The sequence below is a fragment of the Colletotrichum fructicola genome (genome assembly GCF_000319635.2).
Source record: "Colletotrichum fructicola Nara gc5 chromosome Unknown KSG_Nara_v1_contig09, whole genome shotgun sequence".
Classification (NCBI taxonomy): Eukaryota; Fungi; Ascomycota; class Sordariomycetes; order Glomerellales; family Glomerellaceae; genus Colletotrichum; species Colletotrichum fructicola.
The window spans coordinates 3,015,948-3,039,910 of NW_027094059.1; the positions used below are offsets into that span (position 1 = coordinate 3,015,948).

The 23,963-nt window shown below is 51.8% G+C and overlaps 5 protein-coding genes across 5 annotated transcripts; 2 read left to right on the plus strand and 3 right to left on the minus strand.

The window, feature by feature from the left end:
• Nucleotides 1-5,509: 5,509 nt before the first annotated feature.
• On the minus strand, nucleotides 5,510-6,277 carry CGGC5_v015151 (uncharacterized protein; the record flags this gene model as incomplete). Its single annotated transcript, XM_032026208.1, has 2 exons — nucleotides 5,510-5,831; nucleotides 6,024-6,277. The coding sequence occupies 2 exons, from the start codon at nucleotides 6,275-6,277 to the stop codon at nucleotides 5,510-5,512; spliced, it is 576 nt and encodes a 191-aa protein (XP_031877257.1).
• Nucleotides 6,278-11,120: 4,843 nt separating this feature from the next.
• On the plus strand, nucleotides 11,121-11,957 carry fabG-9 (3-oxoacyl-[acyl-carrier-protein] reductase FabG; the record flags this gene model as incomplete). The annotated part of the gene is made up of 2 exons (XM_032026209.1): nucleotides 11,121-11,695; nucleotides 11,765-11,957. The coding sequence occupies 2 exons, from the start codon at nucleotides 11,121-11,123 to the stop codon at nucleotides 11,955-11,957; spliced, it is 768 nt and encodes a 255-aa protein (XP_031877273.1).
• Nucleotides 11,958-12,082: 125 nt separating this feature from the next.
• atmM (FAD-dependent monooxygenase atmM) lies at nucleotides 12,083-13,670 on the minus strand (the record flags this gene model as incomplete). Its single annotated transcript, XM_032026210.1, has 4 exons — nucleotides 12,083-12,550; nucleotides 12,613-12,980; nucleotides 13,038-13,309; nucleotides 13,360-13,670. 4 exons carry the CDS (start codon nucleotides 13,668-13,670, stop codon nucleotides 12,083-12,085), a joined length of 1,419 nt encoding a protein of 472 aa, XP_031877274.1.
• A 4,801-nt stretch (nucleotides 13,671-18,471) lies between these two features.
• CGGC5_v015154 (uncharacterized protein) lies at nucleotides 18,472-19,887 on the plus strand (the record flags this gene model as incomplete). Its single annotated transcript, XM_032026211.1, has 1 exon — nucleotides 18,472-19,887. The coding sequence occupies one exon, from the start codon at nucleotides 18,472-18,474 to the stop codon at nucleotides 19,885-19,887; it is 1,416 nt and encodes a 471-aa protein (XP_031877272.1).
• Nucleotides 19,888-20,411: 524 nt separating this feature from the next.
• Nucleotides 20,412-21,018, minus strand: CGGC5_v015155 (uncharacterized protein; the record flags this gene model as incomplete). The annotated part of the gene is made up of 3 exons (XM_032026212.1): nucleotides 20,412-20,464; nucleotides 20,558-20,705; nucleotides 20,818-21,018. 3 exons carry the CDS (start codon nucleotides 21,016-21,018, stop codon nucleotides 20,412-20,414), a joined length of 402 nt encoding a protein of 133 aa, XP_031877271.1.
• Between the last annotated feature and the right edge of the window lie 2,945 nt (nucleotides 21,019-23,963).

Here is a 23,963-nt window from a genome sequence, read left to right on the forward strand (position 1 = left end):
ACGGGCTGTGAGATCGGACGAGAGGAGGGGCTTCGACTTCGACTTGTCAACTACACCTGCGGCTATGGCTGCTGCAGGACGAGGACGAGGTGGGGGGTTGCGGGCAGGATGGACCAGACTGGGCCTGGACTGCAGCTGCACAACAGCAGAAGAGAATGGCCAGGCAAAGAGTGCGTCGTGGATGAGACGACAAGCCGCCGACGTGAGTAGTTGCCCGGGGTTAGAATACAAGGGGGACGGGGACGGGGCACAGTCGCATATGTATGTCTCAACCTCGCACAGGAAAACAAGCTGCGTAAGTCGTGGTGGATGCCCGCGCTGGCTATCGAGAGGAAATGGCGGTGATATATCAAAAAAGGCTCAATAGAATCCTGCGAATTGGGCCAAGACAGTTCGACTCTGCACCGGACCAAGCCCGATCAAGTTCAGACGCCAGAGCGAACGACAAGAGACAAGACAGGGTGGAAGGGGGTGGAAGCCTGCAAGGCACTGACTTGCTCGTTGCTTGAACGGGCCAAGAAAGCCAAAAAGGCGATGATGGGAAAAGGGCCTTTCGTGTCGCAGAGTTTCGAAAGTTGGGACGATGATGGACGATTGTCGTGTTGCTACACGCTAGGCGGGCAGTGCTCCGCTTCAGCACACACTTGAACAGGAACTGACGTGACTGTTGCTTGAGAGCCGTGAGTGACAGACAGAGAGTCTAGCGGTGTTCAACCCCTCCTTCGGAGTCTAGACCGCGTTGTGTCGCTGTTTGATGCGCCGCGGTGGAGAGAGGTAAGAAACACAAGAAACACGGCGGGTGGCTGTTATCCACTCAGGAACGCAGGCGTTTTTGGCGTTGGGTTCGCGGCCTTCTTTCGCCGCAGTTGGCGAAGGGGCGCTGGAGATTCGTCGGCTCTTCTTTGGTTTTATTCCCTCTGTTTTTTTTTTTGCCGTCTTGTCGTCTCAAGTTTGTGTTGCGAAGCTGCAATGCGGCCCTTCCATGCAGCTAACTGAGAGAGGCGTGGTGTAGCCTGTAGCCTGTACGTACTCGGCCTGTATCCGGGCTAGCCTGCGTCTTCAACAGGGTTGGTGGCATGCGAGTTGCATGCACGCTGTGTGTGTTTGTTGCGTGGTGAGGTGAGTGAACGCAGCAGCACGTAGTGTACCTAATGTACGAATAGTGTGCATGCACTGAGGCGAATCCTGGGAGAACTGGAGCGGTGCCTGGCCTGGCCTGGCTGCTGCGAGTATTGCGTAAGTTGCGGTTGTTGCAGGATAGGCTCGACAGCCGAGATTTTGTTGGGTCTATTCTCAAGGGGAGGAGGTCCTTGAGAGTAAGACTGGAGAACAGCGGTGACGCCGAATCAGGGAATTGGCGAGATGGGCAAAGTTCGGAGAGAGATTACGAAAGATTGTGGTGAGGGGAACGCGAACATGAGTGACGAACAGCAGGCGAGATGAGACGAAAGGTCGAATTCCGCCGTGCCGTTGAATTGAATGATGAGATAGAGGCGAAAGAGGCGAGACGGTAAAGCTTGGAGACGAGGATGGCCTTGTTGATATCCTGCTCCACCTTTTTCTTGTGAGTGTGATGCGCTGTTCGACGCTTCGTTGATGTGGGATGAGAGCTAAGTCGTCACTATTGAGAACGAGTCCGTCTGGAAGCTCCGCGGTGACGGTAAAGGTGCCTCTTAGCTCTCTGGCTTGCGGAGGAGGACGGGCGGACGGGAACGGGATAGCGTCGGCCTGGATACAGTATCTTTCGCAACGTCGTCACCGTCTTCTCTTGTCTTGCCCGGCGCTCTTTCGGCTTGTCTATCTAGCTGTGACTGAAAGCTCAGCTGGCAAGTGTTTGTTGTTGTTTTGTTTTAACGGTCGCTTGTCTCGGTGGTGTTCCTTGTCGTCGTTTCGTCCCACCGGCGTCTTGTCTCAATCTTCAGCTTCCTGGGGAATAACTTTTCAGACCGCGATCCTTCGAATGTTACTTTTATTATTACCCCGTCTTCTTCGTGTGTGTCTCGTCTCGAGTGGATGATTGGCAGCGAGCATCAAAAAGCCAAGAGGAACCACACAAAGTCAAGGCGAGACGCGCTGCAGGGCCTCCCCCTGTTCGCTGGTCCGGCGTCCCCTCACTGGATGTGTCCCCGCGTAACCGCCGATGTCGCTAGAGAGGGCTGGACGAGGGCGCGCAAAGAGTGGTGGTGTGTGCAACTCGAGTCAATCATCGGGTTCCCCTCTCCTGTGGACGGATGTCCCTGCACAGCGTTTTGGTCTGGCAAGAGAGACGAGGGGAAATCGCTACATGCCCTGATTTGCTGTGGGCATTCGGGAATTCGATATTTTGCCGTGCTAGCGAGAGAATCGGCGAGCCCAGTTCTGCGAGTTGAGTTGGCTGTTGATGATGATCCTTCAAATCATAAGAGAGGGTGTTATTATGTGACCTCTCCACCAACGGCAATGAGAGAGGCAGCAGCTCTGCAGCCTTAAAGCTTCAAAACAAGCCGATGCAGTAGCATTGCGAAAAGTCACGTATCACAAGCCAAATGGCCACCCAAGTTCCCAGCTGCCTACTGCTGAACACCGAGCAGTCACGGCGACTGGACGTGCCATGTAGTTCGTGTAGTTCAGTCATCTGAGAGACCGCAGCGCAGGCAGCGAGCCACAAGTGTCTTGGGCGTTATGTCAATGGTCTTGTCTGGAACATGGACGGCCGAACGGGAGACTTGGACCGGTTGGACAGGCACCACGTCAAGTCGCCCAAGCCGTGCGCCTCATTGGATGCTGGTGACAGTCGTGAGTGACACTTGGTGCTATTTCCGTGCGTTCGTTGCAGGATACAGCGGCAGCGGTAGCACGCAACGCTTCGACTCTCTCCCTCTCTCTCTCTCTCTTCACTCGCTCATAGTCACTGTTTCTCCTTTTCACATGTCAACTCCTTCAACGCGCCTGTCACACTCACATACACACACGCACGCTCAACCACACCACGAGTTAGCTCCGTGGCTTTTCCTGCTACACCCACGTTTCCCTCCTCCACATGCAGAGTCAATTGACCACCGATCGGACTCGTCCCCTGATTCACTCCCACCCCCAACTCCAATCATCGCCTACCGCGTCAGCTCAGCCAGCAACCCGGCCGAGGCCGACCCTCCTGGCCCAGGGTCATCGTACATATCCGTCCTGCGATTCGCAGTCTGCGCCGATGGGTTGATGACATCTGACGGGCAAGACGGGTGAGCGCCCGATGTACATAGTGTCTCCCGGGAAAGCAACACTCCAGTCACTCGGCGCTGTCTTTCGGAGATCAATCATCTGAAAGCGCCCACACACGCAGGCCCAACACCAGCTGGCTGCAGACTGACGAAAGGAGGAGAGCACACTGACCAAAACACCCCCCGTGAACCCCAAAGCACAGCTTCAGCGCTTCGCCTCCAATCCTGGAAGCTTTATCCTTCACGCCAACCTTATCCTCTTACTCGTGTTTTCCCCCATAAGCCTGCTCCTCTCTTCCCACGTAGTCTAATTCCAGGCAAAATGCGAACCGTCAGCGCCATCAGGCCGTCCTTCCGACAGACGCCAAACTTAGCAGGCTGGCGAAGCTTAGCATGGCCCCTCGTCCGACCCTCCATCGCGTGAGGTTCGCGAACGCAGGACAACCCTCACGATGCTCAGCCACCGACGGAAAGCTCCCACCACCCACCCTCCATCGGCGCGTCCTTCAAGCAGTGCAGCCCTCCCCCAAACCGGCAGTGATCCACGAGCCCACGAGGTCACGTTGACTGGTGATTGACACACACACACGCCAAATATCGCCGGCCACGCCTGGCCCTGCCGCCTTGAGACATCTGAACATGCTCCCGACTGGCTGCGCCGTTACCAAACGGCTGCGAACTGCCTGGCTGTTAGCTGCCAAGGCTGCGCAACACCCTCAAGTCCAATCAGAGTTGCTATTCAGGCCATCCTTGCTTCTTCCACATTCCTCACACAAAGCACCTGACAGCGACAGGCCTTTGTTCACCTCGCCCTCGAAGTCCAGGCCTTGAACCGTTTGACTGCCCTCTGGCCCCCCTCCCCCCGCCATCTTATCCGCTGCCGAGAGATCTTCCCTCCCACACACGTCAATCCTCTGGGACTCTAGGAGCAAACCCCCGGGTCCGCATGCCTCTTTGGGCATGCCGCACACCTCTCCTGGGATGATCGCTGTCAGAACCCTATCCCCCGGTGCGTGCGGAGTAGCACCCGCAGAGGGACCCGTGGGTGGGCGGGCAGGGCAGAAGGGCAACAAGCAAACCACAAACCAGCGCACAGGCAGCCGGGGCGGGAAGCCAAATCGTGGGAGAGAGAGATTTCCTTAGGGCTACTGCCGAGATCGCCCTCCCTAATTTTTTTTCTTTTGCTGACCACCGACCGGTCGTTACGCTGCATCAACATGAACACGGGACCTCGGAGGGGGTAGTGCTGGTGGTGTGTCACATCCCGAGGTTCTGGACCTTGCATTTGAATCTTTCCGTGCTGCTGCGCTTCGGCGTAGTGTATGTACTTAGCAGAGGGGCTCCTGCGCAGTAATCTTCGAAAAGAAACAAACGAACGTGAACGTCGTGTCTCGAGCGCGTCTGGGGGCCTGGCCGTCGGTTCCGTCACACGGCAGCAGCAGTGAACATGAATTCACACGAGCCCGCGACCAGAACCTCGGCGAATGCGGCGTGTTACAGCCGATTGTGACTTGATGACACGGCAGAAGGAAAGAAACGAAGCTGTTGTGAATCATCTGCCGCTGTCTCGTAGCATCCAGCTCCCTCACTTGCCAGCGCTCGTCCGCTAAACGTTACCGCGGCCGAGCATCACCGACGAAGGGACAACTCCTCCCCAAGATGGCCCCATTTCCATGTCTCATCAGCCTCGTAATACGTGTACCGGAGGTGTTCAAGACGCGTAGTCACAGCGGAAGTCCCGGCAAGAATGGTAGCTTCAAGAACCAAGAACCATTATTAGGAACGACTAACTGGCTATTGCGTAACAAAACAGCACCGATCGACGCATGGCACAGCCCGTAACCATGCGCCGTCATCCAGACGAAAAGAGACCTAGAGAAAAACAACAGACGACTTGGGCTTCTCCTCGCCCTTCTTCCTTCGCTGCCGTCCGTCCATTGACGCCAAGCTCTTATTTCCATGCGAACGAGCCTCAACCCGCAACCTTCTCGCCTCATCCGAGCCGCCTCCCGCTGCTTTGGCGCAGAAATGATTAGCCTTTGCGCGATTACGTTTTGTGCTCCTGCTGCCGCCCGCCTTTGGCCCTCCACGTTCCAGGGGCTCTCCCAGCTACGGCTTTCGTGACCGTCGGCTAACGCGATCCTCTGGCGGTCTTTAGTCGCAATACCAAAAGGCTAGAATAGCCATGATCTAATACCGCCTTTGGCCCGAGGTATTGGGAACCACCCATCCATCGTGGCTAAAGCTGAGCCGTTAGCCATCGTCATGAGATCCCCTTCCCCTCATCAGCCCGTAATGCTCCGCAATGACATCGTTCAGAACGTCCACGACCCCCTGTGACACGGCCCCTCCCCCAGCACGGTGTGCTCCGGCGCCGCGTTGCCGGCCCAGGGTATCTGCACCAGCACCGTCGGCTCGTCGCCCGGGAACTCGGTGAAGTGCCCCGCGTGCACGCTCATATTCTTCATGTCCGCCGCGATCACCAGCGACGAGGACACCGTCCCGGGCTGGATGTAGGCGAGTGTCGTCTCCGGCGGCTGCGCTGCGTCCTCAGATCCTGGGAGCGGCATTGCTTGAGAGGCGTTCTTTGGCGCAGGCGATGTGATGCGGATGAGCCCGTTGACGATGACGGTCAACCTGCGCGCAGTCAGTCGTATGCCTCTCAGTTCACCCACACAGTGACGTCAACAGCGAAAATTTTGGCAGGAAAGTGAGGGTCCCAAATGAAGCGTTCCCCCATGTCCGTCAAGTTTCAATCCCACCAGACGAAATGTCCAGCGACCAGGTAGTCCCCTCCAGGTAGCATGAAAATTGGGCAAAATTACTCACTGCACAGCCGGCGCCCAAGCTTCACCTACCGTCGTCCTGGGCTGGATGATGGACCACTCTGCGCGCGTCAGGTCGCCGCCGAATGCGTAATTCAGGGCTGCGCGCGCCTCGACTGGGATGGAGTCGATTTGCCAGCATTCGATGACGGAGTAGCCGTTGCGCGTTGAGAGGGCTGTGATGTTGAGGGGAGTGTACGCGGCTACATGGGACGAGACGCCTAGAAGGCCAAGAAAGTTTACAATGGAGAGACGCATGATTGAGGATTTGATACAGGCCTGAGAACTGTTGTTTAAATGGTGAAAACGGCTAGATATACAAAGTAGATTTTATGAGATTGACTCGGTGAGAGTGAACACAGGTTAAGGTAGGGCGAGCTGCAGCCATGGTCGGACCTCCGGACGCCCCAGGATTCGGGGTGGTTGGGGGTGCACCTCACAACGCAGAGCACGTCCAGCACATGACTGCTCTTGAGTATTAGACTTTGAGGAAAAAAGTAAACGTGAGAGACCGTTCATAATCGTTTCAACTCTCTCATGAATAATCCATTTGTCGACAACCACAAACTATCCCTGTTTAATTCTCATACGACAATATCGTGCCCTCATGCATTTGAAATGCATGTTACCTTGTCCAACGCATCAGATGGAGAAACATACAACGCCAGAGTGATAATACTGTAGAGCCCGATCAACATAGCTCCTTGGAGGTAGTTAGACCTCCCATCTTGCGCCGTATATGCCACCAATACAGCGAATACAAGCGCTATAATTTCAAAGGTCTGAAAGCGCATAGTCATTGGCTTATCATGCACAACCCAACCGAGAATGACAAGCAAGGGAGTGATGAAAAGCGAAATCTGAATGCAAGAACCCGCAGCAATGCCCATGGTGAGATCCATTTTGTTCCGAATAGCCATCTTTATGGCTGTAATATGTTCTGCTGCGTTACTGACTGCCGGAATGAAAACCATTGTTGACAGATTTTGGCTCAAGCCTCGTCCTGCAACGCTCCCGGCACACGAGACGAAGTAATTTGCGCAGGCAATTATAAGGTAAGTGGCCAATACCACAACGAAGGTCGCAGTGTAAATGTCTATGGCCGGGTAGTCATCCGCATCTTCTTCGTAGGGAATTTGAGTGCTGAAAAGATCTGGGTGAGTGTGAAGTTGAAATAGCAGGTAGAAGAAATATAGCACGAGGAGGATAATAGCTGTGCCACGAGACAGTAGTAGAACTGAGTGTTCTTTGTCATCCGAATTCGCTTTCGAAAGTAATGAATAAAGCTGTGCAGTTCATTAGCTAGAGGCAAGAGTCTTGGTCAACGATCGCAGTCGCTCTAACTCACTGAAGCAGGAATAACCAAGCATGCTAGAGACATCGTCATGAATGACCGAGTGGTTTGCGCCGTAGCGGAGGCGAAGTTTTGTTCAACACCCTCGCCGCCCCGATCACGCATATTAAAGATGCCTCCCAGGAAGAATGACAGGCCCATAACGAGGAGTAGATTTAACAGAATAGAGCCCAGCACGGTTGACTGCACAACCTCTATTGCGCCCTCTCTGAGCGCAACAATGCAAATTACGAGTTCAACCAGATTTCCAGAAATCGCCATTAGGAGATTTCCAAAGTTATCATTCAAGCTCATTGAAATTTGCTTGATACCAAACGCCAATGTCGTAGCGAGTGGTATCACAGCGACCAGGTGTAGGACACATACGGTGGCTGGGCTCCATGATTGGAATTGCCTCGCTATTAAAGCAAGAGGCACTAATATAAGTAAAAAGTTGGTATAGTCTGGGTGATAAGACGGTCATCTTATAGATCCATACGAGACGACAGCTTCGGAACTCAGAGGACGAAACTTACTGCTCGAGATTGTGACTTTGATAGCGTTGCATATGTGCGAGAAGCATCGCCCAAGATGCCATCCACTTTGTAGAGCCAGGCTACAAGCTAGCGCAAACAGGGTCTTGATAATCTTTCGAGGCTGACTACTTTCGATTACGCAGCTCGCTTCATAGGTCGCCGACGAGGTGCCATTTTCGAGGAGATGCGAGTTCTCATCAGCTGCCCATTGTCGTCCATTTGGTTGATTGATGGTATCATGAAGATGACCATTATTGACCACCTCAGTTCTCATGCTGATTATCTATTGAATGTGTGAAGATAGAAAGTAATGCAGAAGATGGTGTAGCGGCTGCGGACACTGTTTTGTGACGTCAAATGTTGTGGGGAGAAAAGCTGAGAAGCAAAAGTGTTGATGATACGCGGTAATTGCGGCACAGTATCCCTTACAAGGGAAATAGATTGCTGCTGCCAAGCCATACTGACTGGAGGCGAAACTGTTGTGGCCAGGCTCTAACTTGTTCCGGATTGCTGATCTCGCAAATGTCTTATCATCACAACCCAAGCCCATGCCCCCAGCTTGATGCATGCATATCATGGAATCCGGTCTTGGGTGCAAATATGTACCCTCACGTACTCTAAAAAGGGTTTCCCTTTGAACGAACAGCTTTAGTGAATCAAAAAGCTTGATACCACAATAATTTTCAATTCCATACATCTTATTCCTCCAAGCTCGAACTCGTTGCAAGCGCCTGTGAATAGGCATTTGACACAGCTTCACGGCCTTCAACTCTAGACAGTATTCCCGATAAAGTAACAAAGTAAGTGATCACATCTGCATCATTGCAGTGAGTCTCCAGCTTTACATGAAACCTCGCCACATATGCCGACCTTTTGCGGACACTACGATGTAGGACCATCATCTTCGCGTTGATGAAGTGAACCTCTGTGGCTTGAAACCGAGAAGTTGAGAGAATAGTGGAGAGTGAACTCTCAAATACGTCTTGTGGTGAATTGCCCAAGTCAGCTTCATCTCCAAAAAGGTCTGGATAGTCTTCGGGGAGCACGTCTCGGACAGATTCTCTCGCGCTATCAGCAGATTCTGTAGCGCCGTACAGGACTGCAAAAGGCTTTTCTGTTGAAACCATCCAGCCGATTATCAGGACCAAAGAGAATTCTTCTCTGAAATTCCCATCAGTTCCACGTATAGTGATGTTGAGCTTTGCTGCGGACGACTTTCTCGGATCAATGCTGAGGAATATTGAATGAACGCTATCCCATAGATATTCTGGATCTGGCACAACCCGCTCAAGGCTAAGGGACGCCGGGAGTTCGAAAGCAATTCGAAATGACCGGTGCATTTGCCTGCGAAGATCCGAATCTTCTTGAGGAGTGACATCCTTTCTGACGTGTATGATGAACATATCCCGGACTGCGTCAGGATTCTTCACGATTTGCCCATATTCCAGGGACCAAGGCTCGCTCCGAACGAACCCGTCCGTAGTGCGAGTAAGAGAGACGCAAACAGGTGTTTCGGCTGCCAGTACCAGCCCCAGAGACATGACATGGGCATTTTCCGCGTGCTTGTATAGCTTCGTCTGGATTCGAACTCCTTTGTTGGAGAGAGAAAACTCTTGTTGCGTATCATGCCTGATACCTAACTTTGTGATGGTGGCGCAAGAGCTGAATTCACTGGGAGACCTTGCGAAAAGCCCTCTGAATATCTGTGATTCACTTTCAGTGGGAAGCGGAGCCCTCCAAGCGAATAAAGACAAGTCGTTGGTTTCACTGGCGATTTCCTCCTGAAGACGACGAAAGGCTTTATTTCCTTCGCCATAGATCATCGGCATGTTAATATCGAACAGACCGAGGAGAGAATAGGCTCGGTCCTCTACCCTTTTTGTCTTCCGAGTTGCAGCCCAGGACATTTTAACGGCCACTGGCGTGTGTCGCAGATTCGACGAATCTTTTAAGACAAGATAGGATATTCCTGTGATCTTCGATAGTACATCGAGACATTCGGCCTTCCGGGAAACCTGTACCCATTCGGAGTTGTAAAATTCGATATTTCTTGGGGCGATAAGCTCTTGCAGAGTCCATCCGCGAGTAAACCAACGACAGCGACGGAAAACCTCTTCGCTATACGGAAAGCTCGTCGTTGGAACCGTGTCGTTGCTATTCAATGGCGGCAAGTCGGAGAGGAAGGCAAAGCAAACTTTTGAGTGCTGATACCACGCAAACATAGAATTGATGGCTTCACTCAGCTCCGCACTGCTTGACTTGTCAATACAACAGCTATCGACCCAAGCATACTGAAGGCCTCTTTGGCGGGCAATCTCGCAAGTTTTTGCAAGCTTCGCATGCCCGATCTTTCGTTCAGCACTGCGTCGTTCAGAAGACCAGATATCCTGAAAGGTGATTTCGTCGGAATCCCAGGTGTGTGAAAGGATCGCATAGTTATGAGAAAAAGGATCCGTGACTTCCTCCAGGGTCAGAGTGTAAGTATTGACGAGCCACATATCAGCGGCTGGAAGACTTTGTAAATGCAGAAATACAAAATGCGTCGGAAGAACACCTTATGTCATTTTAATTGCAGCACAGCAACGTGTGATACAAACGCCTCAGCCCAATCTTGGCGGCGCTGCCCCTTCATTACTTGCATGGCTCGTCTTACTGTCTCGCTTGGCGACTGGAAGCGGGGTTGCTGGACGCTCTGGGATGATTGGCCCAATCCAAAACCAGCAGTTGCATGAGACATTCCGATAAATGTAATCAATGATCCTGACATCTGCAAATAATAAGTGCTAGGTCAGATGTAGGTCCACGCGTCGAGGTCGAGTTTGGGCAGCGAGAATGGCGATGCCATGGAGATCGCCGTCAGCTCTGTCTCAGTTTGATACTTCAAGGTTATTTTGTTCGTCCCATCACCAGAAACCTTTTGCACTTGATATAAGCAGCATCCGAGAAGGTCTCTGTGGATTATCCGGCCACGTTACGTTGACGTCCGAACCTGGCGGCCCCACTCCGACCGGCGGTGTCACCGTCCCCTGTCGGTCCAGCCCGCGATGGATACATATCACCGAAAGAAGACGCACTAGAGCCTCGGATAACCATAATAGGTCCGTTTTGTGTTACTCATCATGCATGAGGTGGAGGACCATCACATCGGCTGAAAATTGGAGGATAAGCTTTCCCCCCTCCTGAGGCTTTTTCCCTCTCTCAACAATCGATACCCCAACTATCAACAGCAGCTATGAGCGACTTCAAGGGCAAGGTCATCGCCATCACAGGCGCAGCGTCGGGCATCGGCCTCGCAACGGCGAAGAAACTGGCGTCCCTTGGCGCGCGGGTATCGATAACCGATGTCAACGAGGCTCTGCTTACGTCCGAGGCAGCCGTGCTGACCGGGCTGTATGGCGCAGAGAACGTCTTTTCCAAGGTCACCGATGTGAGAGATCGAAAGGCGGTTGAGGCGTGGATCGCCGAGACGGTGGAGAAGCTCGGTCCGCTCAATGGAGCCGCTAATTGTGCTGGCGTACTGGGCCGGCAGGGAAACAGGGCGACCCTTGCGGAGATCGAGGACGATGACTGGGACTTTGTGATGGGGGTGAACTGCAAGGGAATTCTGAACGCTATGAGAGCCCAAATTCCGGCCTTGAAAGACGATGGAAAGGGAGCGTCTATCGTCAATGTTGCCTCTGTTTCTTCCTTGTATGGATTGGAGTTCCACGGGGCCTACACCGCGAGTAAGCATGCAGTCGTTGGACTGACCAAGAGCGCTGCGAGAGAGTTTGGAAGAAAGGGTGTCAGAGTCAACGCTGTCTGCCCGTAAGTTTACCCTGACAATGAATCTGGGGAGACTTCACATTCGGAGGAGCTCTTACTAACTTTTTCTAGTGGACCGATTGAGACCCCTATTCTGGCAGCATCTATGGAGTTTGCAGCGACTGGAGCTGTCCTTCCGCCACCTTTGCTTGGACGAATCGGGCAGCCAGAAGAGGTTGAGGCAATGATAACTTTTTTGCTCAGCGATGCTGCATCATACGTCACCGGTCAAGCGATGCTAGTAGATGGCGGTATGCTGCCTTAAGACGGAGGTCCAGCCGAATAAAGAGGACCTATCGAAGAGAACAAGAAACAGAGAATCTCTTGTGGAGACTATGAAACCTTAGGAGTGAATTAGAATACAGTCTAAATACCATGTGTCTCATGCATCTACACCTTGCGGAGTCGCATGAGCATAAAAGCAGCAATCCCAGAACAGGCCACTCCAGTCGTCCAGATCGCCCAGCTGCGGAGTTGGCTTTGCGAGCCTGCGGCTGCGTTAAACGACTTGGATACCAGCCTGTGAGGCAAGCCCAGGCTCTCTACCTGAGTACCTCTCAAGTAGCTCTTGTACCAGCTTTTGAGGAAAAGACCATCACCAAGCCAAGGCACAATAATCCCAATCAGGAACTTGGAGAGGGGTAGCTGCTGGCAGATAATGCTATTGACCCATCGCCCTTCTTGCATAACCTCGGTGATGTTATCTTGGCGTTTAGTCTGAACTTGCGCAAGCATAGATTCAATTTCCTTATCCGACAAGGACTGAGGATTTGATTTCATTGTTGAAACCAGCGTGTTGACAAGAGCTGCTGCTGTCTCAATGGCGCCGTTGCCGCCCTGGGCTGTGATCGGGTGAAGCTGTATGGACCACGTATTAGCGATTCATGTATACCAACAAACACACAGCACGAATTGCGTACCTTGTGCGCTGAGTCGCCGATGAGCAGAATCCTTCGGTAGTTCCAACGAGAGAAGACGTGCTCCTCCAGTGCAACAAGAGTAGCAACTTGCCGCCCTTCATATATTTCGCGAAAGGTGATTGAGTCCGAAATATTGTCGTCAAAATATTTCGATGCGAGCGCCTTTTCCTCTTCTTTCGAGAACCTCGGGATGTCTTTCCCGTAATAGGTGCCATCCATCACGTGGAAGAAGAACCAGTAAACCCGGTCTTTCGGTGCTGGGACCAACAGATAGCTCCGCCCATCATTGAAGGCGGAATGCTGCATCCCACGCCAACCTTTGGGGAGATTCGAAATGCCAAAGATGCATTTTGTGTTTGACTTGAGACCTTCAAATTTTGTAAGGAAGTCATTCATCACAATCTTTTGCCAGCGCAATGACTTACTTTGGGCCTCGTCTGGTGGAAATACGTTCTGCTTCTCCTCTGAAGCAAGGCGCCACATTTCCTGCCTGATAGTACTTCGGACCCCGTCGGCCCCAATGAGAATGTCTCCGGGGTATGTACTTCCATCTTGTGTCTTGACCGTGACACTTGAGTCGGTCATCTCCACCCGGGAGACTCGCTTCCCCGTCAAGACGCGATCCTTGTGACGGATCTTTTCGTACAGAACCTGGAGAAGCATTTGCCTGTCGATGAAAACGCAGGGGTAGCCCGTCCTAGTCGAAGTCAATCATGGCAGATGCATCGGACGAACTTGGCGACGTACATGCTTTCGATGCTCTCAGAAAGACTTGCGTCTTTCGTTTCTGACAGAACCCGCCCATCTGAGGATCTAATGGAGCACTTATAGTAGATGTCGCCCCCGATTTCACGCAGGCGTTCATAGCATCCCAACTGGTCGAGGATCTTCAGACCGTTGGGCAGGAGGCCGATGCTCGCACCAAGTTGAGGCGCAATTGTAGGGTAGGCTTCTAGGATCAGGTAGTCGATGCCGAACTTCTCCAGCATGATGGCCAAGGATAGCCCGGAGACACTTCCGCCTACAATTAGAATTCGCATCTTCTTCTCGGTCGCCATGTTGAGATATAGTTTGAGTGGTCCAGGAACTTAACAACCATCTTATTTGAGAGTTTCTACTCAAGCGATTCGTCGGATGTCTGGTTCGTCTTTATACTCAGTGCACCTCTCTATTTACATGGCATTAAACCGCTGGCATCGGGACGCGATAGGTGTCCGCGGACCTCCTATCGGTAGGCCAAGCACATGCTGAGACAGGATCCATCCGGCATGCATACCACTTTCTCGGCTCCGTGCAGCTCATTCGTAGTTTGGTGCAACGCGACCTTGCTTTTGTGGTTCTCGACGATCTGTGTGTTCGGCCGTTGCAACCCCGAAAGTCCGCATTTGACGACCGCACAGCTTGGCAAATGCCGCCTCAACCCCATAGTAGCAAGGCCTCATCGTAGCAATCTTGCACCAAGCGAAGACCGCTTGCGATGCCAAGAGATATGATGCGCAACGGTATTGGCCGGTGATCAGAGCGAAGTTCGTCCGAAATGACCGATGCCGATGTGCGTGCCTAAGTAGGCATCTGGGTCCATTGCTTGCCACATGGCTGCAAGGATCGGCCCGTGCCGTAAGGAGTGCCGGAGGCTGATAGTCGATCAGCCCAAGCTGAGTCGTCTTTACAGAAGAATTGTAAAAGAGGTCAGGTGCGACGTGTGCCGTGTCCCGAAGACCTCATGTCCTGTTGTTGAAAGTCGACAAAGCACATGTGGGAGTGAACACATCTACCTGCTATATCATCCGGTACTTCTTGACTGATATCGTCTGTGACAAGAGTCGTCTTCTGAATCAGTTCCTCCGGGTCTCAATATTCGCTCGCAACTTGGTCGCTGCAGTCTCTCTTTCTGAGGACTTCCAGGGCTGTGGGGACTGGCACAGTTACTGCTGGAGATACCCCTGTTTAGCTGAGGAAGGCCTTATGAAATAGTTCCTCTTCGGGGATCTTGAACTCGTCAATGTCGGATGACTGAAGGTTGTTTGATTAGTGATTGGTCCGAGGGCTGGCCTACCTTGGCGAAGTGGTAGTGGATATTGCCACTGGCGAAGCCCCTCGAGAAACAGAGCTTCTACAGGCATGGGTGCCATCGCGGTGTTCAGTGTCGAAAACAAATTTACATCGCTTACACACACGTCGATAGCGCATGTGAATTTGGCCTGACATATCGTGCAGCCATAAGTTGCAAAGCGCGGCAACATCGCCATCAGAGAGAGAAGTTGACAATATTTGTTGAAATGGGTTGAGTTTGCCAGCAAGGAGTCGGACTTTTGAAACTTGTCTACTTACCCATCCGAGAATAAAGCTGTTCTCGGCCCCCGCGCACTTCACGCGACGGCCCTGACATGAAGTCATAATAAGATTGAGCGGGTACTTTCCCGGGGCCGAGAATGCTATGGACTGAGGCTCCGAGAATCGTAACGGCGCCGGACGAGACTAGAAATTAGGAGGGCCACCCTCATTGGCCCAAAGACGGGGAAAATGCCTTGCCAAAACGGCTGCCTAAGCCCTACCTCGCCCGTATCGATGGGGGCTGTGCTGAACTTGCTCAATCAGACGTCTCCTGCATGTCTAGTGCAGTGGGGTCTCAGCTGGAGGCCTCGGTGTTCATCCCCTTGCCTTGGGTCTTGAGCCTATCGATCCTTGACGCGCGGCACGAATATGCCGACTGTGTATTCGGCTCCCATATTTAGTTGGAATCACTAACTATGAAAGAGGCATGGCCCGTTGGTTGCAACCTTGGACGGCTCTAGGCCGTTGTTCGATTCCACTTGGGAACCTGTAGACTGGAGTAGACCATGCCAAATGGGGTCGCTAAAGTCTGGTAGAACGACACAAAGTACCCGCAATCCTCACCAGTTCTTTAGGTCGAAAACATCAAGACCAGTCTTAGTATTGTGACATTACGATGACTGATGGGATTGCTGTTAAACCGACCACATGGCGAGTTTTGTTCGACTTGCCAAACGCGCTGGCACACGTCTCACTGGTGGCCATCACACAGAAGGGCCGAATAGGGCTATGCTGCGGCCAATTCCCCCTGAGAAATCAGCCTGACAACTCAGCCACGAGTTCAGGTGAATTGATAGACATGTGTCATCTGAAGTGAAATTACGTGTATGTCTCAGCCCAGCCCAAAGAGGGAATATTTCTGCCATTTCATGCACTCAACACTGATCCCATATCACTTGTCGATGTCGTCAGATACGGTTCCGTAGCCCGGTCGGAAGTCTTGAGTCGATGGTTGCAAACGTGGACCCAGTCTCACGCGGAGAGATTTGCGATGTGCATCGAAACAATTCAGAACATCTTATTATATATCGATCGTACTACGGTCATCTGCTGGGGGTACTGAACACCACCCCATGAATGTTCACTGTAGTCATTGAGTTGGCTCGATGCCAAGTTTGAAGCTTTTATGGGACTTCCATGATGTCCGGTAGCCAGCTGAGCAGCCGCACTACAAAACTCGTACTGTTCAAAACCTTACAGGAGTTGCTCTGATTAGCGGTGGATGGTGAGCTTCCTATCTGGAACGCTATCTTTACCCTATCTAAAGCACTCTTACACGTCGGCTCACAATGCTAGTTGGTCTTTACATCGTGGCGCAATGGAGGAAATGATTAGAGTGTATCGATATCCATGTGATGCTTCTCCTACATGAGAGGAGTTTGCTGCCGGGTGCACTCAAAGTCACCTTCGTGGTAATGTTAACGTTGCATTGAAGATTTCTCCTGGTAAGTTGGGGCGGAGCACCCCCTAGCCTGCTGTTCTAGAGGCAGTCAGGCAAGGTAGTTTAACGGTCGGCACACTTGTTTAGCTACCCTTGTACGCCCCAGCACGACTGGTAACCTGGTAAAGGGTTTTCCCCTGGCTGTATGCTTTTGCAGTCCGAGCGTGCTTCTCCGAGTCTCATCGCTGTTTCTCGGCGCGGGGCTTGCGGGGGAGGCCAGACCGTCCCACCGGCAAGATCTTTAACTCTTGCTGAGAACACGTGCATCGCTATTGACCATATCTGTACTTTCGACCGAGACCGAGATTCATGCAGCCTGTGCCGCCCAGGATACCTTGGAGATTGTCTTGGAAATCGTTTAGTGAGCTTGAGCACAATTCGCAAACAATGTCAATCAATGAGCATCGACGACAGCAAAATTACATCATTGCCCTGTGATGTTCAAGAGGCTCATACTGTCAAACTCTCCGTCAGATGTTGGACATGTGAGAGTACAAGGGGGGTCCTAGTGTGAGCGCCATGACAACGTGAACGACAGCCCGATGGCACTCAGATGCACGGCGAATATGCGGAAAATTATGCCATGGAAGCCGGAGAGAATTAAAGTCCCGCTAGGCGGGCTTTCTAGAATCCCAGTGTCCATCAGTAATCACACCAGACAGGTGCCGGTGCCAAGAATAGCACTGGAGTTGCAATCTTTCGTGTTGTGTGCTAAGCCATTTCAGCTTAGGAGATTAGGTTTAGGCAGCAGTAAAAGGCCTTGCCATCGAATTATCGTTGTCAGGACAAAGGGATAGAAACAAACGGTTAAGACTCCGAAAGGTTAACATCGATATGCCGGGCTGCCATCCCATCTTCTGTCGTATGTAGCAACTACAACTTCGAGAGAGTTTTACGTCTAAGGGATGACACTGACGAGACTCCTCAACCTTCAATACCCGCAGTGGAGATGGGAGCTCCAGCCAACGGTCTAAAACAGGGGCTGAATCATTCTCAGCTAGCGGCATTCGCAGATGCCACAGGTTTGCTTCGAGAAGGCAAAGACGCCAATAGGAAGATGAAAAGGAATTCCCGCGATCTTTCGAACGCATGTTGCCCGGTAGGGCTGAAAGAAGCACTTTTTGTATCGGCGTCGCCGTGTGAATCACCGGAGCTAGGCACCTTCTTCCGTCGAGTTCAGACAATTTTGCGGGAACCTCGAACGGTCCCATCCTCGGGAGGCCCATATTTCTTGAATAATAACTTTCGACTGGGTCGTATGATTGGCTACATCGTAAAAGACTAAGTGTTAGCGCCAAAACGCTTGTTGTCCCTGACGAAGTTGCTGACGTCGCAGGGAAAACCAGGGGATGGCCAGGGCTCATCGGCGCCCGAGGGGCGCGTCGGCGCGCTTTTGGCCAATTCGACCACCTTGGCTTATATAGTGGGCGTTGCCCAAAAGTGTGATGATGCTTGGCGCATACCCTGTCTTAGCCCCCGCGTTACCGTATCCGAGAGCGCGCTCCCACCTTTTCACCGGTGTTTCGGTACGGACAGCTGTCATCAAGCTCCGTTCGATCTCACAACTTGATTTGTCTGATAAGCTTTCTTTCGTACGCATATCGAAGCCAATAATGCCATTGGACGCGCACATTCCGGGGACCGGAGTCTTTTCGGTGGCCCCCGCGCCGAAGAAGCCCAAGCGAACCAGGGCGAGCGCGTCAAAGGTTAGGACCGGATGTCTGACATGGTTGGTGACCAACACTGATGCCACCTTAGTTGGTTCAAGAATGCTTCGACTGACCCCAAGTTTCCTTTCATCACAGCAAGTAAGGCCTCTTTGCCTGGTTCTATAGTTCGCTATCTAGACTTTGTTTGTATCACCGGCCTCGCTGTACAGGATCTGACCAACTGCTGCTAGAGTCCGACATGTGAAGTGTGACGAGGAGAAACCCACATGCAAAAGATGCAAAAAGGACAAGCACAAATGCGATGGATACCCGAATCTCAATGCTGTACAAACAAGGCGAGCGTCACGATCGCCAAGCGCGAACGCCACTGCTACTGCTTGCATGCTGGCGCGACAGATTCGAAATACGTCGGTGATGCATCTGACAGCACCTGTCAACTGGGATATTACGGGAGATAACATCGAGAGACTCATGTTCCACCACGTGCATAACTGCACCGTTCCAGACTTCGGAGCCTCTACGCCATTGGCAAAACTTTGGAGCAATTACATCCTACCTCTAGGCTACTACTCCGATTCCGTCAAGCACGCCGTCATCGCCCTTGGCTCCGCCCACAGAGCGTTCTTGGAAAACCCCTTCTACGAGACACAAGCGACAGAAAGCTCGTTGGAGCTGAGCGATGTATCAATGCGCCATTACCGAAAAGCCGTATCAGAAGCCATCCAGATTATGGCTGACCCCTCGCCAGTCAACATCAGAATCACCCTGATCAGTTGTCTAGTCTTCGTCTGTTACGAAATCATCCGAGGGCAATATGACAAAGCTGTTCAACACTTGAGATCCGGAGCAAAGGTTCTTGACTCACTTCACCAAGCAACGCTAGCATACAGACGAAATCCAGCCTCGCTCTCCGCTTACGACAAGTGTCTCGCCGAAACAGTCGAAAACCATTTCATCCAGCTTTGCGACATAGCCGGCATGTTTTCGTGCATGGGAATGGATGCGTCAATGCTAATCGAGGAGGATGTGGTTCCTGATTTGTCCTTCTTCGTTCAAGACGAAGAGAAAGACCAGACCAGACCCTTCACTAGTGTCGCCGAGGCCCGATATCAGCTTCATCTCGTCGAAGTCATGTTCTCCGAAGCGTTCGATGAGTCGTGGGTATCCTGCAGTGAAGGCTCCACGTGCAGATCATGTCCCTCTCCGCCTGAGAATGGCAAGGACTCGCCTGGATCAACGACTTCGAGGAGCTCAACGAAACAGGCCGAATGGGATCTGGCTGATAAACATTTCAAAGAGTGGTGCGTTCGCTTCGACGCCTTTCAAGAGGGCCTGCCGGAACGCATCGATCCGGCGGATAAAGAAGAGCTTAAGGCCTTGGACTTCTCTAGGAAGAGTTGGGAAATCTTCAACTCGCACGACACGCCCTGCGATATGAAGCATTCGGATATGGGAGTTTTGAATGAGCTAGTGGACATGGCTGAAGACATCATCCTCGGCAAGACGCAAGGAACGAGGCCCACCTTCTCACTCGCGGCAGATGTGGTGCCTTCGCTCTCGTACATCTGCGCGTTCTGCGAGAACGACGACTTGGAACGACGATGCATCGATGCCTTGCGGAGGATGAAGAGAAGAGAGGGAATGTGGGACAGTCAAGAGATGGCCAATCTCTATGACTTTATCCTCCAAGCCAAGTCGGACAACACGTGGAAAGACGAGTACAACTGGGAAAGCCTTCCCAACCTGGCGAGGCGGATGAACAATTTGTCAATCTCGAGCTCAGGCCGGGAAGGGTCGCCTACTCCGTCATCGATGCTGAGCCTCCTCTGATTGGTGATGACTGCCACGGCCGTAGCGCGGAGTTAATAGGCTTTTGATCTGGGTTGGGATGAAGGGGTTTCCGCAATGAGGCTTGAGTGGGGGTTCCATGCCTACGTGTACATTCTTGATGAGACTAGTCTGGAGTAGATCCAGACCTAGGAATGATGGTTAGAGCCAATTGAGGGAGTTTGAACAAGAGGCATGTCTCACGATTGTGCTACGAGTGAACGGCTTGTTGATAAGGCTACCTATTTGAGATGCTGTCTTACAGTATGCATGGCAATGACAAGCAGGGAGGTTGCTGCTAGATATTCCATCCTCCAACATGACGGCGCTGGGCCGCTAAATATGTACAAGAAGTCTTCAAAGTGGTATCCTCCAAGATGTAGCGAACGAGATCCAGAACTATCGTAAATCATACCCAGCCTAGCCAGACTTTCAGATTGAAGCCATTGACTACTCCGTTTTTTTCGGAAGGGACAGAAACAAGCAAGAAACAATGATTGAGATAAGAAGTCCATGTGCATGGGTGTCTATCCACGAGCGCAGGACAAAGTGCCGAACTTGTTGCTGATTGGGGTCTTGTCTGTAGGGTGATGTCAGCGACTATGCCCAGCCGGGGTCTAATGCATGCAAGAGAATGAGGCTCGCAACAGTGCCAAGCCAGAACGTCACCTACCCAGGTTGATGGCACTCTCCGTGGGACTGCCGTTGCAGGTGCAGTTCATCCAAACCCTGAAGACGCCGAAAATCTCATAGATGGGGTCGGGCAGACGGTATGAGAAGCAGTCCTTGCAGACGTCGCCAAAGTGGCCCTGGTTCGCGTACTATGACGAAATGGTCAGCAAAACAAGGATCCGGGATGTGGGCGACTGCAACCCGCGATCATGCACCTCCAAGACCACAAGAGCATTCCAGCCTCGGATATTCCGTACGTACCTGGATCTGGTTGTTTTGGAACCCAAAGCAGTCGTTCAGGTTGAGCGAGGTGTCCAGGAGGGTGCCCTTTCCGTCGCCAGTATCGCACTTGGCTGTCAGAACGTCGGTGTTGGCGTCGATGTGCTCATCTCTGCACGTCTTGCCGAACTCAGTGGCAATAGCCGAGGTCGCGAAGAAAGCGAGAACTGCGGAGACCTTCATGGTGAAATTTGGGAAATAATGACAAAAGTGTTCTGTCTGATTGATCTCAAGATTTGATGGCTGAGGATGATGTCGGAATACTCTTCATTCTTTCGGCCGGGAATAGCCTCTTTAATAGATTCAGATTCATCGGGAGAGCCCGCATTCCGCCCGGGTGCAAAAAGCTCCCGTGGTATGTTGACGGATAGCAGCATGCCAGTTTAAACCACTTCAGGTGCCGGTATTGCCGCCAGATTCCTCAAACGGAGATTTAGACGATATAAACTGACCAACCAGTGCTCAAGATGGCAGGTGCGGAGGATCGACGTCCATCGATTAATGTCCGTCAACACCAATCAGGGAGGTGCAGCAGGTCATGGTCACAGAAAGTTCCACGGGCATTTACTCGGACCATTTTTTCTTCGACTGCTCAAAAAGGCTGTCGCCGAGGGTTTCTTTTTTTCCCCTGCGTCCACAGTTTGCCAAACATTTTGAAATCAGCTGTTATCGGCAGGGCAAACATCACGATTTGCTTACAGATTGGGTTGCAGCCGATGTCACCCTATATGTCGGTATACCATGCAGGGCTCTAAGACAGTGGACACCGACCCCTCGTTGTCAGCGGGATCTAGACCACAAATACCGCAATGTGATCCGTACCAACATGCGGTGTGCTGCATGGTTGTGGGATCATAGGTGCGTGACCAGCCTTGATTCACCACGGCGGCTGCAGGTCTCTGCAGTTTTGTGCAGATTTTAACATGCAGCTGACTTCCTTTGGAGAAGCATAGAAGACAACCTTACCTCTACGTCAAGCCATTAAGAAGAGGGGATCTTTCTGCAACTGGAAAATCTCCGATTCCATGGCCATCGGCAGGTGGGTTGCTGTCAAGGTCGGACAGCCGTCATTGGAGTCAGTGATCCGGTATTCGGAGAAAAGTGGCGGAAGAGCTTCGAAAATTTCTACCCTGTTCCAACTGCAAACTTGATTGTAGTGGCTGATCAATTGCGGAGGCCTCCCTCAACTTTTGAGGCCCCTTACTTCAGTTGCCTCTAACCTGAATAAAGATATTTGGCTGCGTAGCTAGCAAGTGGATCATCCCGCGCGGGGGACGTACTTTCTTCTTTGTCTTGTTGCTTTTCCGAGTAGCAAAAAGTGCAGGGAAATTAGACGGAAATGAGAGGCATAGATGAATGTCAGCAATTAGGAATTCAACATGCATCCTACCCCTTGCAGATGTCAGGCAGATGTCAAATGCGAACTGGCAGCTCTGAACACGGGTTGTGGGGTCGCCAACTTCCACTCATCGTGAAGCATTGATGTAAGTCACTTCCCAGTTGCCTTCTCACGTATTTTGGGATTGACTGAAGACACGTACGAACTAGAATTTGTATGTTCTCTGAAGCCACCAAAACTAAGGTTGAAGAATGGCGACTCTTCTCAAGGGCAAATCCGCCTTCTTCCTATAATGAAGTAGACTGGCCTCGAGTTGAGAAAGGGTAAAGCATACTGTCTGGGTAGTTGAAAACAGGCTCCCCGGCAGGCGCGCAAGGATCTATGCTGACAGGGTTGAAAAATATTCTCAAACACTATTTCCAATTAAGCATGCATCTAACTGACATTTCGAGAGATCTTTGACCTTGAACATAGCTGGGCGGGTTCTGCAACCATTGAGAAGGGTTGATGCGTTCCATACGTTACGACAGTGAGTAGCATTGCACAGAGAAAAAGGGCCAGGTATGAGTATCAATTTAGCTGCCCGTCGTCAGGTCAATAGGTTCCATGTTCGGGCCAGTTGTGGGCGGCTTCACCTTGGGCTGGCGATGTGCGGCTAGGTAGTATTGCTCAACACACAGAACGCGATTACTCTCAAAAGGCCAGAAGCGGCCAGAGAGTGTCGTCAACAATGGCTACTTAAGAGGCTCCGCGGACTCCGAGGATGGATCTTCGAAACAATTCAGTCTCCAAGTTCTTTGTAACGGCAACAGGGATGTAGGAGATGCAGTAGATGAAACGCCGCGAACGGTAGTATTGGATGGCCGTGCACTGTCACGGACGTGCGCTGTCGAAGAGGACCCAAGATGGGGGAACGCGAATCCTTGCCAGTGACCTACTATGTAGTCAGCCAATGGAGATATATCAAGGATTCAAAGCAGTAATTTTGAACTACCTGTCTATGTCAGGGCACTAGAGAACACTTATTGTTGAGCATAAGTAGCCATGATCACATCCGGACATGCGTCAATCCATTCACGGTGAGAGGTTACGGCGGCATTGAAAATTGCTGACGAAAGTGACATTCAATGCCCGAACTTGTAGACATCTACAAAGCATTGTTTCTTGAGGAAGCAATGTTGCAAAACGTTTGTGATGGGCCCATGGATTGAAACTATCCCCCGCATTGAGTCGCTCATTTGGCACCCGGAGAGAGTGCAGCGCGGAGGCAAATATGCCAGGAAAGACTATACACCGGAGAACCACAGGATTTTGGGGCCTCAGTATATCTTCCATGTTGAGAATTGATTTCGGTCGAGATCCAATGTCACCGCACCGAATTTACAAATTCGTCGCCTGTCATCGGGATGAACTTTCATACCGACAGTCAGCTGAGACCCACTCTTAAGTCCGGCCTAAGGGTATGAAATAGAGTTGCTCGGCGTTACAGGTGGGGTCTAGCTGAATTGGCGTCACCGACCGATGTTCATCAGATGTCAGCAGGGAGTCCTCTGTCATGTCCGTCAGATTTGATTGTTATCCATCATCCCTCATTCATCATTCCGCTTCCTGCAGAGGCCAGCTTATCTTTCATCCGCTCATCGTTTCGCTTTTCAATCGTCATCTGTCACTATGTCCGACCTTCCGGCCGCAGGCAGGACTAGGTCCTTCCGGCGACGGCGGGAACGGTCCAAGCTGGTCTGCCATCAATGTCATCGCCGAAAGCTGAAGTGCAATAAAGGACAGCCTT